Raw genomic sequence first — 17,724 nt, forward strand, 5'->3', positions numbered from 1 at the left:
CGTCACTGTCTCCCATTTATTTATAAAAAAGAAAAAGTTCCATCATTTTGACATGTACATATGTGCTCTATGTTTTTTATTATTTATTTACCACAAGTAAAGGTCAGGAATTGTTATCTTTCTTTAAATTTTTTTTTACTGTTTCACCTCATTACTGCTGTGTATGTGTTCCATGTGAGTGACATAGGTGCTTACGTAGGTGGGTTCTGACTTAAGGCAAAAATCGCGTTACATCGCACTGTAGGAACGGATCTGCGACGTAACCCGAGGACCTACTGTAGTTTTTAAATGTATTGCCTTTTAGTTTTTAATCTAATCTCTTTGTACTTCATTGCATTAAATAAATAAATTAATTATATTCTATCTCAGTTATACTCAAACTAGAGGCCTGGTGCACAAATTCGTGCACTGGGGGGGGGGGGAGGGGTCCTTCAGCCTGGCCTGTGCCCTCTCATAGCCCAGAAGCCCCTTGATCGATCACCCTGCAGAGGGAGGCCCCACCGCAGCACTGCAGGCTGAGTAGCCTGGGCCTCCCTCTGTAGGGCAATCGTGGGGTGATGGCGAGGGCCCCCCCACCAATCACATCACACCTGCCTTGGCTGGCCTGGCGCCAGTGTGTGTCATAGCGTGAGCATCCAGATGGTCGTTCTGCTGTTCGGCCGTTTGGTTGATTTGCATATTATGCTTTAATTATTATAGATACCTCCATTGGTCTATAGTTTGACTTAAGGCCTCCTATGGGGAAGAGTTGGGTTTCTAGCAGCAGGATGGAAGCTTTGTTCCCAGAGAAGTCCTGCTTTTTATATGTCTACTACAGTGTGTGGGGCAGTTGAGCCTGGCAGGGAGAAATGCTATTTGAGAGAAAATCAGATACTAGAGCGGGATGAGATGTTGCCAACAGGTCATGCCACTCCGTGATTTGACTAACAATATGCTGGCTCCCTCTTTACTACAAAAGTTTTTCAATCAAATTAGCCAAACTCTGACCTTCAAGATAATCTTTTTTAGATAAGCCCTGTTCTTTTTAAAGTTAACTATTTATCTATTTTTGTGGTGATAGTAAAAAACATACAACATAAAATTTACCATCTTTTTTAAGTGTAGATAGTTCAGTAATGTTAATATTCACGTTGCTGTGCAACACATCTCCAGGACTTCTTCATCTTGCAAATTTGAAACTATTCACATTAAACAACAACTCCCTGGTCAGCTCCTTCCATCCCCTGGTAACCACTATTCTACTTTCTATTGCTATGAATTTAACTACTTTAAAGACCTCATATAAATGAAATTATACAGTATTTGTCCTTCTGTGACCAGTGTATTTCACTGAGCATAATGTCTTAAAGGCTTGTCCAGGTTGTAGCATGTGATAGAATTCCCTTACTTTTTAAGGATGAAAAGTGTGTGTGTGTGTGTGTGTGTGTGTGTGTGTGTGTGCAGCACAGTTTGTTTATTCATCCCCTGATGCACATTTGTGTTGCTTTCACAATTGTGTTTCGGGAGGACACACTCATCAACTCAGCTGCCTGGACAGGGCCTACATTATAACTTTTTAAAATCTATCTCTCTGTTTTCACTTTATCATTCGTCTGTTGCCTATTGTGAATATTGCTATGAACATTGTGTAAATATCTCTTTAAGACTGGCTGAATCATACAGTAGTTCTATTTTTAAGTTTTTGAGGACTCTTCATACTTTTTCCATAGAGATTGCACCATTTTACAATCCTACCCACAGTGCACAAGGATTCCAATTTCTCCACACCCTTGCCAGCATTTGTTAACCCCTTATTTTTAAAGGAAAGAAGCTTATACTCCTAAAATCCTGCTTAATAAAGAGGGCCACTGCACTCATTTTTCAAAGAAAGCAAATTAATACACTGAGAGCACCAGATATATTCACCAGCTTGAGGTTATATTCATAGCAGTACTTTACACTCATTCTTTGGCACTGGAGTCTTGGTCCATCAATTGGCATTAATTACTTGTTTATAGGGCACAAGGTAAGATTGCAGACTAATGATGAAGTGAAAAAAGGAGAGAGAGATTTAGAAAAGTTATAAATTAGGCCCTGGCTGGGCAACTGAGTCGATTATAGTGGCCTCAAGATACACTCAGGTTATGGGTTCAATCCCCAGTCAGTACACATACAAGAATCAACCAAAAAATGCATAAATAAATGGGACAACAAAAATCAGTATTTCTCTCTGTGTGTTTCTCTTTCTCCCTTCCTCTTTCTAAAATCAATTTTTTAAGTTATAAATTAAAAGTAGAAGAGCACTTACTATAAACAATGTTTATAGAAAACATTTTGAGGAAGGCACCAGAGAATGGAGGGAAAAATAATCAAGAGACCTGTTTTCTTTATTAGACAATGCAGTTAATCTCAAGCTGTCCCTTTGGGGGTTCCACATAAATTGTCATTTGTTCATTTATCTTTCCTCTTATTATGTAACTGGAGTCCTGGTGCACGAAATTTTTACACTTGGGAGGGGGGCTGTCCCTCAGCCCAGTGCACCCTCTTGCAGTCTGGGAGCCCTCGGGGGATGTCCAACTGACGGCAGGCCCGCGGGCAGTCAGACATCCTTAGCACTGTCGTGGAAGCAGGAGAGGCTCCCGCCAAAGCCACTGTGTTTGCCAGCCGTGACCCCAGCTCAGGGCCTCTTGCTAAGCAGCGCTCCCTCTGTGGGAGTGCACTGACCACCAGGGGGCAGCTCCTGCATTGAGTGTCTGTCCCCTGGTGGTCAGTGCGCATCATAGCAACCAGTCGTTCTTCTGTTGGGCCAAAACCGGCTCTCTGACATCCCCTGAGGGGTCCTGGATTGAGAGAGGGTGCAGGCCAGGCTGAGGGACCCTCCTGGTGCATGATCAGGGCCAAGGGGGGGTACATGGGAGGTTGGCCAGCCAGGGAGGGACTATGTCTGGTCTGTCTTGCTCAGCCTCGATCAGCTGGACCCTAGCTAACCTACTGATCGGAGCGTCTGCCCTGGTGGTCAGTGCACATCATAACGACTGGTTGACCAGTCGACTGTCTGCCCCCTGGTGGTCAGTGCACATCATAGCAAGTGGCTGAGAGGTCTTAGTATATCATTAGCATACTAGAGCCCCGGTGCACAGATTTGTGCACTGGTGGGGTCCCTTAGCCTGGCCTGCAGGGATCGGGCCGAAACTGGCTTTCCGACATCCCCCTAGGGATCCTGGATTGTGAGAGAGTGGTTTTTGGGTGACGCGCCCCAGAACTGAGCTCTCTCCTCTCTGGTTCTGAGTGCATCACCTGAGAACCGCAGCTGCCAAGTCCTTGCAACTCGGCACTCCTGCATTGAGCTTCTGCCCCCTGGTGGTCAGTGCACATCATAGCTACCAGTCGGCCAGTCAAATGATCGGCCAGTCACTTAGGCTTTTATATATATACTAGAGGACCAGTGCACAAAAATTTGTGCACTCGGGAGGGAAGGGGGGTCCCTCAGCCCGGCCTGTGCCCTCTCGCAGTCTGGGACCCCTCGGGAGATAACGACCTGCCGGCTTAGGCCTGCTCCCGGGTGGTAGAGGGCAGGACCAATCCCTAGGTGCAGCCCCTGGTCAGGCTCAGAGCAGGGCTGATTGGGGAGTTGGGGCGCCGCCCACTGTCATGCACAGAGCAGGGCAGATCGGGAGGTTGCGATGCCACCCTCAGTCATGCTCAGGGTAGGGCCAATTGGGGAGTTGGGGCACCGTCCCCTGTCACACTCAAGGCAGGGTCGATGGGAAGATTGCAGTGCCACCCCCTGTCATGCACAGAGCAGGGCCAATCAGGAGGTTGGGGCGCTGCCGCCTGTCACTCACAGAGCAGGGCCCATCAGGGGGGTTGGGGCTCCATACCCTGTCACGCACAGAGCAGGGTCGATCAGGGGGTTGAGGAGCTCCCCCCTGTCACTCACAGAGTAGGGCCGATAGGGGAGTTGGGGCACCGCCCCCTGCCACCCACAGAGCAGGGTCGATCAGGGGGTTGGGGCACCTTCCCCTGTCACACTCAGGGCAGGGCTGATGGGGAGGTTATGGCTCTACCCCGTCACACACAGAGCAGGGCCCGTGGGCGGGGGGTTGGGGCGCCGCACCCTGTCATGCTGATCCCAGTGCCGGGAGGCCTCTCGGCTCCGCTGATCCCGGTGCTGGGAGGCATATTACCCTTTTACTATATAGGATAGAGGCCTGGTGCATGGGTAGGGGCCAGCTGGTTTGCCCTGCGGGGTGTCCTGGATCAGGGTGGGGTCCTGCTTGGGTGCCTGGCCAGCCTGGATGAGGGGATGATGGCTGTTTGCAGCCTGTCACACCTCCTTCAGGGTGGGGGTCCCCACTGGGGTGCCTGGCCAGTCTGGGTGAGGGACTGAGGGCTGTTTTCAGGCTGGCAGATGACTGAAGCTCCCAACCGCTCCTTTTTTTTTTTTTTTTTTTATTCTGGGCCAGCTTTAGCTCTGAGGCTTGGCTCCAGCTCTGAGGCCTCTGCTGCTGAAAGCAGGTATCTGGTTTGTTTGGGTTCTATAATCGAAACACTGTATCAACTCCAGCTCTGAGATCCCGGCTGGCTGAAAGTAGGTTTCTGGGGTTTTGTTTAGCTTCTATATTTCTAACAATGTTTCAAACTGCAAGCTCAGAGGCCAACAGCAGCAGGCAGGGACCTTTGGCTTCCTCCGTCACTGAAGCAAGCAAGCCTCATGTTCGCTTCAAGCTGCCTGGCTGCCAGCCACAATCTTGGCTGGCAGTTAATTTGCATATCGCCCTGATTAGCCAATGGGAAGGGTAGCGGAGGTACGGCTAGTTACCATGTTTCTCTTTTATTAGATAGGATAGATTACACTTTGATTGGTTGAATGGCTGACCAGATGACCAGACACTTAGCATATTAGGCTTTTAATATATAGGATGTTGATCCATGAACATGAATCAGTGCTATCTGTCAAAAAGAAGATTTTCTATCTGTTTTGAATATATTATTTAAAGGTAAAAGTTGTTTTCATTATTGTCATCAATCGCTCACCTGTGTATGAAGCCTACTTTTTGAATATATTTTATTGATTTTTTACAGAGAGGAAGGAAGGGGGATAGAGAGTTAGAAACATCGATGAGAGAGAAACATCGATCAGCTGCCTCCTGCACACCCCCCACTGGGGTTGTGCCTGCAACCAAGGTACATGCCATTGACTGGAATCAAACCTGGGACCCTTCAGTCCGTCGACCGACGCTCTATCCACTGAACCAAACCAGTCAGGGCTGAAGCCTACTTTTTTTTTTTTTTAATATTTTATTTGTTTTTTACAGAGTGGAAGGAAGAGGGATAGAGAGCTAGAAACATTGATGAGAGAGAAACATCGATCAGCTGCCTCCTGCACACCCCCCCCCAACTGGGGTTGTGCCCGCAACCAAGGTACATGCCCTTGACCAGAATCGAACCTGGGACCCTTCAGTCCGCAGGCCGATGCTCTATCCACTGAACCAAACCAGTCAGGGCTGAAGCCTACTTTTTGACATTAATATTGATTGATACAGCAAGGTTTAATTTAAAATTGCCTGTCCTAAAATGTAATGATTTTGATTTTCTCTGTTTTCCTAAACTACTCTTGGTCAGAGGTGAATTATTATGTACTCTTAAGAATTATTCTAATCAAATCTACTACTGCAACAAGAAAAGTTGGTCCGGCGCTGGCCAGTGTGGTTGAGTGGCCTGTGCACCGAAAGGTCGCTGGTTCCTTCCCCGTCAGGGCACATGCTCAGGTTGTGATTTTGGTCTCCAGTCGGGTCTGTACAGGAGGCAACTGATTGATGTTTCCCTCTCACATTGATATTCCTCTCTCTGTGTCTCCCTCTCCCTTTCTCTCTCAAATCAATAAATAGAAAAGTTGGTTTGATCTTTCTACTTATTTTCAAACACCTCAGTTTGGGACACAGGAAAGTGAATTGTAACTTCTACTCAAGGTTATTGGAATTTGGGGATATTGTTTTCTTAAAAACATTTTCTAAGTAGCATATGATGTAATTCTTTAGTATAGTTTCAGAATCTTTCTCTGTTAGCACAGATTACTTAGAGCCCTTGGAGGAAATATGTTGTGGAACTCTGTCAATGTTAGGTTTCTATTATTTGCACACTAAGGGTGGAGTAGCACAGCTCACTGTTTACGAAAGTACTTAGTCATCGAATATGTGAGAGTATATAAGTGGAGTTTAATTATGATAAAGGTTAAAGTGTAATAATATAACCAGGAACTGGAGGCAGTACCATAAAAGTTGTGGCAGAGTAAAGTAAGCCTTTTATTTCTAGTAAGTACTAGAAATATAAGATCAGTTCTTTTCCCCATCGCTATTTATTGTGTACTAAAGGCCCAGTCCACAAAGTTTGTGCACAGGTAGGGTCCGTAGTGGCTGCTGGCTGAGGCCTCACCTTCCCCAGCTGTTGGCTGCTGGCTAGGGCCTTCCTTCATTCCGCGCTGCCCCCTGGTGGTCAGTGCATGTCATAGTGAGCCCAGTTGGCCTAACTCCTGCCCCAGGGGACACTTTGCATATTAGGCTTTTATATATATAGATATCACTGGTTCTCAGGACCATTTTATATTCTTAAAAATGACTGAGGACCCCAGAGCTTGGTTTATATACCTATATGGGTTTTATGTATATTAGTATTTATATTAGATATGAATAAGACATTTAAAAATAATTATTTAGTAAATAATATAAGTATAAATAACATATGCCCATAAAGTATTAATATTAATAACTTTTCTATGAAAAGTAACTTTCAAAACAAAAATATTAGTGAGACAAGTGAAAACTTCAAATTTTGTCTCTGATTTTCATCCACAAATATGTAATGAACATTTTTTAACTTTTAATTACTTTTTTGTGTGTTTTTCATGTAAAAAGGTAAATGTCTTTTTACTTTTAAAATAACATTCTAAAAAAGTATATTACTGTCTCCTTTGCTAGTAAACACGTTTTATAAAAATGACCTGTGTTTTTATTTGACCACAGTTTTTATTAAAATAATTACTTGTGGTATATGAATGGTCAAGATCGTTTGATTATTCTTAGGAATTGTATGCTATGGAGAAATGAAAAGAAGGCAAAACCATCATTATTTTAACATCTGAAGTTCTTTTTGCAATGTACTCACAAAATTTTCAAAATATAGCTAATTTTTAATGAAAATTATTTAAAACTTACATTAGGTGATTTTAATGTCTTTCCTTACTATGTATTTTATATGAAAAACACACTCTCAAGAGTAAATAATTTACAGTTATTTTGAAGATGTTTCAGGAGTTTTATGACAATTTGGAATTCATATCATGTATCATTAAAATAATATCTAAACCATTTAATTATTAAGATCAAGATTCTATGGCAAGGCAAATATACTATTGTGATTAAAAAAAAAAAAATCCAGAAACTCAATTACTTTCAGACCTTCTCTCACTATACTTCCAGTGAGGATGTTAAGCATGGATTAAGAGTTTTGAAAGAGAAGACAAACCAAGGTCCCACTTCTGTGACAGAAACTGGGAAGGTGGTAAACATCTAAAAATGTATGTAATTTACATTTTCACAAACATGAGGAAACATGTCAGTTAAAAAATATGTGTGTATCTCCTTATAAATAGGTATATTTATAGTCATAGAAATACTAGCTTAATATAACCTAACCGGTTTTCAGAATGAATTTAAATTTGAAAATAGAATAATTTATTTCAGCAATAGAATTCTTCTCTTCTCCAAATTGGCCATTACAGTCTCAGCCAGTAGTGGGAACACTGGAAAGCCTCCACATCAAGAAAGTATTTCTTTGATCCAGTCAGGGGTTAGAAGTGGCCATGTGCATAAGAATGTCTTAAAGAGGTTAACTGACAGATTGGGACCCATTCCCAAGATTCTGATTATGTAAATAATGGGTGTAGCCATTAATCTGCATTTGAATAAGCTGTGCAGGTGATTGAGCCAGTGTTGTTTTGGGGCTAGAGAATGTAGAATCTGTTATCTTTTGACTTCAGATTTCAAAACAGGAGATTCCATTTTTACGCCTATTTTACATGTAAATTTAACTTTGACAATTCTGTAAATAGTTTTATCCCTGAATTAGCTATTTGGATACTTAAGGGTTGGTTTACCTATGAAGTCCCTGGTGTGAAACAACATAGATAAATGAAAACATTGTAGTTTTCTTAAATCCTGAGATGAACCTAGCCAAAATAGATTTTCTTTAAAATTATTTTAAAACTTAAAAAAAATTAAAGCAAAAAAACAATACAACACTGAAAATTTTCCTAATCCAAACTTATTTTTCCACTGATTGGACCACCAATTGTTATCCATTCACCAGTTGACGGACATTTAGGTTAGTGGTTATGAATTACATTGCCATAAACATTTATGTACAGGTTTTGTGTGAACATATGTTTTCATTTTTGGGGGGTAAATATGTAGCAGTGAAATTGCTGGATTGTATGTTAAGGGTGTTTTTATATTGAACTGTCTAACTTTTCCAGAGTGGCTATACCATTTACATTCCCATCAATAGTTTGAGAGTTCCTGATATTTTAGTCCTAAGCTGCATCTCATTGTGATTAAAATTTGCATATCTCTGATGACCACTGGTGCTAAGCACCTTTTCACGTGCTCATTTGGCATCTCTATTTCTTCTTTGGGGTAGTTCTTTCTGTTCATTAGCTAATGTGTTTTCTGAGTTGTTTTGTTTAATTATTACTGAGTTTTGAAAGTTTTTTATATTCTGAGTATAAATATTTTTATCAGATATGTGTTTTGCAAATATTTTCTGCTTTTATATTTGGGTTTATAACTCATTTCCTGTTAATTTTATGGCTCTTCAATTATTCCAACATCATTTGTTGAAAAAGCTACCCTTTCTTCCTTGAAATCCCTTTGTCCTGTGTTGGAAATCAGTTGACATATGTATGGGTTTATTTTTGGATTTCATTCTATCTCATTAATCTGTGTGTCTGTCACCAACCACACTATCTTGATTACTGAGGCTTTATGGTAAGTCTTGAAATCCAGTCAGGAGAATCTTCCAACCTTTTTTTCTTTTTTAAAAAAAATATATTTTATTGATTTTTTACAGAGAGGAAGGGAGAGAGATAGAGAGTTAGAAACATCGATCAGTTGCCTCCTGCACACTTCCTACTGGAGATGTGCCTGCAACCAAGGTACACATGTCCTTGACCAGAATCGAACCCGGGACCTTTCAGTCTGCATGCTGACGCTCTATCCACTGAGCAAAACTGGTTACGGCCCTTTTTTTCTTTTTGAAAGTGGTTTTGACTATTATAATTTCTTAGCTTTTTTTAAAAAAAAAAAATAACTTTTAGAATCAGCTAGTCAATTTTTACAGGAAATCATTGGTCATTGCTACAATGTAGAAATACAGTTTATTTTTCTTTACTGACCCTAGATATTGTGACTTTAATAAACTCACATTTTATTTCTAATACATTTAAAAATAGATTCTTTGGGATTTTCTATATGAACACAGTTTTACTTCTTGCTTTCCAATCTGTATGGCTTTTATTTCATTTGACCTTGTGCTGTCTGGGAGTGATGAGGGCAGATACTCTTGCCTTGCTCCTGATTTTATGGGGAAGGTATTCAGTCTTTTATCATTAAGCATGATATTGGTTGTAGATTCTTTGTAAATGCTCTTTATGAGGTTGAAGAATTTTCCTCCAATTCATTGTTTACTGAGGCTTTTTATTATGAATGGTTATTAAATTTTGTCAAATGCTTTTTCTGCATCTATTGAGATTATCATACGGTTTGTCTTCCTTAGAACACTGATTTGGTGAATTACATTTATTGATATTAATATTGAGTTAGTCTTGCATGCCCTGGGTAAACCCCACTTAGTCATTATATGTATCCTTTTTATATTTTGCTAGATTTGATTTGCTCACATTTTGTCATAGATTTTTACATCTATGTTTATTGTATTAGAAATACTAATCTGTAATTTTTGTTTGTTTTGCTATTAGGGCCTCATCAAATAAGTTGGGAACTGTTTCTTCCTATTTTGTTTTTTGGAAGGTTTTTGAAAAAATTAGTATTATTTCTTAAATGTTTGGTAGAATTCATCAATGAAGCCATTTGGGCCTGTAATTTTACTTGTTGGAGAGTTTTTAACTATGATTAAATTTTTCTTTAATGGATAGAGGAATTTTTAGATTAAGTATTTCTTCTTAAGCAAGTTTTGATAACATCTCTTTCCCAAATTTGTACATTTCAATGATGTTGTTGGATTTATGGGCATAGAGTTGTCAGTAAAATTTTATTATTATTCTTTCAATATCTGTTGGATCTATAATGCTGTCCTTTCTTCAATTCCTGATATTGGTAATTTGTTTCTTCTCCTTTTTTTGTCCTGATCAGTCTGGTTATGTGTTTATAAATTATATTAATCTTTTCAGTGAGCCTGGTTTTGGTGTTACTAATTTTCTATGTTTTTCTGTTTTCAATTTCATTGTTTTCTGTTTGCTTTTAGTTTAATTTATTTGTCTTTTTCTATTTTCTTAAGGTATAAGTTTAGATCATTTTTCTTGTTTTAATATAAACACGTGATTATATATATTTCCCAAGAACTTTTTTAGCTTTTTTCTACAAATTTTGATTATGTGTTTTCATTGTCCTTCAGTCAAAATATTTTCTAATTTTCCTGCGACTTCCTCTTTGATTCTTTAGAAGTGTTCTAATTTATAGATATTTGGGCATTTTCCATATATTTTTCTGTTACTGGTTTCCAGTCAATTTCACTGTGGTAAGAGAACATATTTCCTGTAAGTTTACAGCTTTTTGTTTTTTTTAAAGTTATTGAGGTTGGTTTTATGGCTCAGATATGATCTATCTTAGAGAATGTTTCATGTGTACTTGAAAAGAACATATTGCCCTTGTTGGGTGGAGGGTTCTATAAATGTCAATTTGGTTCATAGTCTTCTGTCAACCAGGTGTTCTATATCCTTACTGATTTTTTTTTTGTCTATTTGTCCAGTTAGTTACAGAGAGAGATGATAAAGTCCCTAGTTATAATTATGAACTTGTCTATTTCTCTTTTTATTTCATAGCTTTCCCTCATTTATTTTAACAGCCTGTTGTTGGATGCATAAACGTTCAGGAATATTGTGTGTTTTTGGAAAATTTATCCCTTCATTGTCCTGGTACTATACTTTCTTTTTAACTATATATTGATGTTTAAAGTGGATTTTTAAAAATAGGTTTTTATTGATTTCAGTTAGTGATTTCATTTTCTTCAGATAAATATCCAGAAGTGGATTATTGAGTCATGTGATAGTTCTATTTTTTAATTTTTTGATGGACCTCCATACTTTTTCCATAGCACTAGCTATACCAATTTACATTTCCACCAACAGTGCACAAGGGTTCTCTTTTCTTTATATTCTTACCAACACTTGTTATTTCTAGTCTTTTTGATAATAGCTTTTTGAAGGAGTAATCTCATGTGGTTTTGATTTGCATTTTCCTGAGAATTAGTGATGCTGAACATCTTTTCATATACATGATGACCATCTGTTAATTGTTTTTGGAAAAATGTCTATTCAGATTCTCTGCCCATTTTTTAATCAGATTGTTTGTTTTTGCTATTGATTTGTGTGAGACCTTTATATATTTTGGATATTAACCCCTTACAGATACATGTTTTACTTATATTTTCCCCATTCAGTAGGTTGCCTTTTCATTTTGTTGATGGTTTCCTTTGTTGTACAGAGCTGTTTAGTTTGATTTAGTCCCACTTGCTTATTTTTGTTTTTTTGTCCCATTTAATTTTGGTGTCCAATTTAAAGAATCATTGCTTACAGCCTATGTTTTGTGTGTGTGTGTGTGTGTGTGTGTGTGTGTGTGTGTGTGTGTGTTTAGGAGTCTTATGGTTTCAGGTCTCACATTTAAGTCTTTAATCCATTTTTAGTGAGTTTTGGGATATGATGTATAATTGTGGTCCATTTTCTTTTCCTATGTATGAGGCTGTCCAGTTTTCTCAGCAATTATTGAAGAGTTTGTTAATATATTTTTAACTTCTTTATTGCAAATTAATTGAGTGAGTTTATTTCTGGGCTCTCTATTCTCTTTGATCTGTATGCCTCTTTTATGTCAATATCATACTGTTTTGATCATTATAGCTTTGTAATATAGTTTGAAATCAGGGAGCATGATGCCTCCAACTTTGTTCATTTTTCTCAATATTGATTTGGCTATATGGGGTCTTTTGTGCATATAAATTTCAGAATTATTTGTTTTATCTCCGTGAAAAATGTCATCAAGATTTTGATAGGGATTGCATTGAATCTATATATTGCTTTAAGTAGTATGGGCATTTTAACAATATTATACAAATACTAGAGGCCTGATGCACAAAATTTGTGCAAGGGGCTCAGCCCTCACAGCCGTGGCAGCTTGCCTTGGCCCTCAAAGCCCCAGCTTCATCTGGAAGGTCATTCGGCTGTCTGGTCTAATTAGCATATTATGCTTTTATTATTATAGATATGCAGAACATTCTATCCTAAAGCAATGGAATATACATTATTCTCAAGTGCACATGGAATATTGTTGAGGATAAATCATATGTTAGTCCTCAAAACAAGTGGTAAAAATTTAAGATTTAAATTATATCAAGCATCTTTTGCAACCACAATGATGTGAAACTAGAAATCAAATTACAAGAAGAAAACCAGAAAATTTGCTAATTTGTGGAGAATAAGCAACATGCTATTAAACAATCAATGGGTCAAAGAAGAAATCTGAGAGAAATTTAAAAAAAAAAAATAGCCTGGGATAAGTGAAAATGGAAATAGAACATACCAAAACTTTGGGATGTAACAGTAACTGTTCTAAGAGAGACGTTCACAGCAATAACTGCTTAGATCAAGAAACAAAATCTAACTTTACACCTCAAGGAACTAGAGAAAGAAGAAAAAAGTACAAAGCAATGAGAAAGAAGGAATCAACATAGATCAGAGCTGAAATAAATGAAATAGAAACTAAAAAGACAATAGAAAACATTAATGAGTTGATAAGTTAAAAACATAAACAAAATTGACAAATCTTTAGCTAGAAAGAGAGGATTCTCAAATAAATAAAATCCCAAATGAAAGAGATGTTATAACTGATACCACAAAAATACAAAGATTCACAACAGACTATGAACAATTGTACACCAACAAATTTGACTACCTAGAAGAAACAGATAAATTCCTAGACATACAACCTGCCAAGACTGAATCATTAAGGAAGAGAAAATCTGAATAGATTACTAGAAAAGAGATTGAATCAATAATCAAAAACTCCCAACAAACAAAAGTACAAGATCAGACAGCTTCACTGTTGATTTCTACCAAACATTCTAAGAAAATTAATACCAACTCTTCTTAACTCTCCCAAAAAATAGAAGAGGAAGGAACACTTCCAAACCCATTTTATAAGGCCTGCATCACTGATACTAAAACTAGACAAGGATACCACAAGAAAAGAAAGTTACAGGCCAATATTCCTGATTGATATACCTTATAAGCAAAAATCCTCAACCGATTATTAGCAAATCAAATTCAACAGTACATAAAAAGATCACATACCATAATCAAGTGGAATTTGTTCCAGGAATGCAAGGATAGTTTATCATCTACAAATCAATCAATGTGATACACCACATTAACAGAATGAAAGATGAAAATCATATGATCATCTTAATAGATGTCAGCACACAGCTGACATATTCAACAGTGGAAAGCTGGAAGCTTTTCCTGTAGAATCAGAATAAGACAGAATGCCCACTCTTACCACTTTTATTGAATACTAGAGGCCCAGTGCATGAAATTCATGCACTGGGGGAGAGGGGTGTACCTTAGCTCAGCCTGCACCTCTCCAATCTGGAATCCCTTGGGGGATGTCCAACTGCTGGTTTAGGCCCAATCTTGTGGTGGTCGTCTTGTAACTGCAGTTGGCCATCCCTCTCACAATCCAGGACTTCTGCCTCCCAACCACTCACCTGCCTGCCTGCCTGATAGCCCCTAACCACTTCTGCCTGCCAGCCTGATCACTCCCTAACCACTCCCCTGGCAGCCTGATCGATGCCCAACTGCCCTCCCCTGCTGGCCCAGTTGCCCCCAACTGCCCTCCCCTGCCAGCCTGGTCACCCCTAACTGCCCTCCCCTGCCAGCCTGGTTGCCCCTAACTGCCATCCCCTGCCAGCCTGGTTGCCCCTAACTGCCCTCCCCTGCCAGCCTGGTTGCCCCTAACTGCCATCCCCTGCAGGCCTGGTCACCCCTAACTGCCCTCCCCTGCTGGTCTGGTTGCTCCTAACTGTCCTCCCCTGCCGGCCATCTTGTGGTGGCCATCTTGTGACCACATGGGGGTGACATCTTGTGTTGAGGGCATGACGGTCAATTTGCATATCACCTCTTTATTATATAGGATAGTATTGTAAGTTCTGGCCAGAGTAATTAGGCAAGAAAAAGAAATAAAGGGCATCCAAGTTGGAAAGGGAGAAGTAAAATTGTCACTGTTTGCAGATGACATTTTTAAAGGCATTTTGAAAGCAGATAAATCTCGAGTTGATCTGTAACCTGTTATTTAGAAATGCTTTATTTAATGTAAAGTTATATAAGATAAATACATGAGATTGGAATTATTTTTTTAATTGTCTAAAGTTTTACATATGTCTCCTTTTTCTGAGATTGGAATTTAGGAGTTTTGATTTTGGGGCTTTTTATCTAGACATTTAGCTTCACTTCCTCATTTTATCAGATATATCTTAGGTAAGAATTAATGTTTGATTTCATTTTCTACTTTTAGTGTTAAATGTTTACAAAAGACAGTGAAAGATTCTTATCACATAATATGTAGACCATGTGCCTGTGAACTTGAAGTTTGCGCAAAATGTGGAAAGAAAGAAGACATTGTTACTCCGTGAGTATTTCTTTTATGTTTGGGTTTTACTGTTTTAGTAATTAGTAAGCGAATTTTATTTAAGGAAATGTTCATTAGCTCTGAAGGTCTTAAGTTTCAGTGTATCACACTAATGTAGACTTTTTCTACCTAATAGAAAAAAGTCTTTATCATTACAGATTGAAGTGAAACTTTATATTTTTAGGAAATTAAAATATTTATCCATGAGGTTTATATTCATTACTCATTATTAAAAAGTTCTTTATTATGTGACTACTTTTCTTTACTGGACAACATACATTTTCTTTGAGTCTACTTTTTTGACAACAGTCAATAACTATATATTGAAAAAGACATTAAAGAATTATGATAATATAATTCGTTGGGTCGTAACTTAATCTTCAAGGATTTTTTTCTTTTTATTTATTTCATTAGGCTTCTGTTAATCAGGAAATGTAGCGTAATGTTATTTTCAATCCACACAAGTAAATAGTGAAAGCCTGGGAAATAAAGAGGTTTTTCCTTCCATCTTTAGGTTTAATAAAGAAACAGAAAAGACAGAAAACATTGAAAATAATCCACATTCCAATTGTAGAAGAAGCTGCAGAAGAAATAAAGAAGAAAGTGATGACTTAGATTTTAATATTGATTTAGATGACTCAGAAGAAGATGACAATCAAATAGATTAATATATTAAAAGTCAGTGTGAAAACATGAAATTCTGAACAACTTTTTATTTGAGGGTTTTACAGAAAAATACTGTGAAATCCTAATAAAGAATTTAGAATAACCTATAGAAAATGATAACATTTATACATGGACAATATAAATTGTGTATAATATTTGAACAATTATATAACTTATGCAGACTTTTCTTACAATAAATTTCTAAGTAGCATATGCTAGAAGATCTGCCCAGTGAGCATTGGGGTATCATAATGCAGTTCATGGGAATTATATAGAAGAATATCAAAGTAACAAGATTCAGAATTGATGGTTTTGTAAGAACTATCTCATAGAAAAAATCCGATGACATTATTGCTAGCCTCAAAAATGGGTCCTCAGGTGTGTTCCTTTTGATAAATTTATCTCAAGTAAATGACCCATAAACAAAAGCCCCCTAACTTAATGTTTGGTTGCTTTATAAAGCAGAAAGTTGATTTTTAAAATAATAATGTTTAACAAGTATGTAGCAGTTTTTTTAAATGCATTTTTATCATCACATTTTAACCTTTTTTCTTTTATAAAGTATACATACAGAAAACTGCATAAAATATGTATGTATAATTTAGTAAATACTTATAAAGAAAACTCATACATCTATCACACAGATGAAGAACTACTCCTAAACAATGTAAATTAGCTTTATCTGATTTTTGAACTTTTTTTCTTTTTACTATGAAAAATCTCAAACCTAAAGAAAAGTAGCAAAATAATGCAATGAACCTTTGTATAATCCTACCTAGGTTCATATTTGTTAACAGTTTGTACATTTTGTTTGTATCTGAATAGGTGGATATGGATATATATTTTTTATTTGCTGAACCATTTAAAAATAAGTGGCAGGCATTAGTTTTGAATACACTTATGCACATTATTTTGTACCTCTTCTTTATTTTATTAATATGAAATTTGTGAGATTGATTCAGGTTGTTGCAAAAGCTGTTACTAGTTCATTTAGATGTCTCTGTTTTATTCTATTGTATTTATGTACCATGATTTTATACTCTCTAATGTTGAGAGCCATTTGAGTTATCTCAATTTTTCCCTATTACAAAGAATACTGCTTTGAACATTGTTATATGTGTTTTTGGTACACGTCTTATTTCTTGGTACACATTTTTTTTTTAAAATATATTTTATTGATTTTTTACAGAGAGGAAGGGAGAGAGACAGAGAGTCAGAAACATCGATGAGAGAGGAACATCGATCAGCTGCCTCCTGCACATCTCCTACTGGGGATGTGCCCGCAATCCAGGTACATGCCCTTGACCGGAATCGAACCTGGGACCTTTCAGTCCGCAGGCCGACGCTCTATCCACTGAGCCAAACCGGTTTCGGCTTCTTGGTACACATTTTTGTATACATGAATCTAGCAGTTGTCGAGGGCATTAGTATTACTATACTCCAGTGCCAGCTGTCTTTCCAGAAGGACTGCCATCTCCCTTCCCCACAGCAGTGTGTCAAGAGTTCTAGTACTCTGCCTCGTTTCCAACACTTGGTATCAAATTGCTGAATTTCTGTCAGTTTGATATGTGTGCAGGATACATTTTGCCTCGTTAAGAGTGTAATGTCGCCGAAACCGGTTTGGCTCAGTGGATAGAGCGTCGGCCTGCGGACTGAAGGGTCCCTCCCAGGTTCGATTCCGGTCAAGGGCATGTACCTTGGTTGCGGGCACATCCCCAGTTGGGGATGTGCAGGAGGCAGCTGATCGATGTTTCTCTCTCATCGATGTTTCTAACTCTCTATCTCTCTCTCTTCCTCTCTATAAAAAATCAATAAAATATATTTTTTAAAAAAATAATTATATGCTTTAAAAAAAAAAAAAAGAGTGTAATGTCAATTTAAAATACTTCAACATAGGCCCTGGCGGGGTAGCTCAGTTGGTTAGAGTGTTGTCCCGATATGCCAAGATTGTGAGTTCGATCCCTGGTCAGGGCACATACAAAAAGTAAACAATGGCCCTAACTGGTTTGGCTCAGGGGATAGAGCGTCGGCCTACGGACTGAAGGGTCCCAGGTTCGATTCCGGTCAAAGGCATGTACCTTGGTTGCGGGCACATCCCCAGTAGGAGGTG

At 38.3% G+C, this 17,724-nt stretch overlaps 1 protein-coding gene and 1 long non-coding RNA gene across 2 annotated transcripts in view; both read left to right on the forward strand.

The window, feature by feature from the left end:
- Positions 1 to 16,720, forward strand: part of LOC132211993 (uncharacterized) — a 113,800-nt gene extending 97,080 nt beyond the window's left edge. The window contains exon 2 of the long non-coding RNA XR_009447621.1: positions 16,084 to 16,720. This is a non-coding gene — a long non-coding RNA (uncharacterized LOC132211993). The remainder of the gene's footprint in view (positions 1 to 16,083) is intronic.
- C11H9orf85 (chromosome 11 C9orf85 homolog) overlaps positions 1 to 16,720 on the forward strand; it is a 50,405-nt gene extending 33,685 nt beyond the window's left edge. Inside the window, exons 3-4 of the mRNA XM_059656908.1 lie at positions 14,835 to 14,948; positions 15,463 to 16,720. Of these exons, the coding sequence (XP_059512891.1) occupies positions 14,835 to 14,948; positions 15,463 to 15,616 (268 nt within the window). The 3' untranslated portion in view covers positions 15,617 to 16,720. The remainder of the gene's footprint in view (positions 1 to 14,834; positions 14,949 to 15,462) is intronic.
- Positions 16,721 to 17,724: the final 1,004 nt, after the last annotated feature.

This window comes from Myotis daubentonii, chromosome 11, assembly GCF_963259705.1.
Source record: "Myotis daubentonii chromosome 11, mMyoDau2.1, whole genome shotgun sequence".
In the NCBI taxonomy this organism is placed as follows: Eukaryota; Metazoa; Chordata; class Mammalia; order Chiroptera; family Vespertilionidae; genus Myotis; species Myotis daubentonii.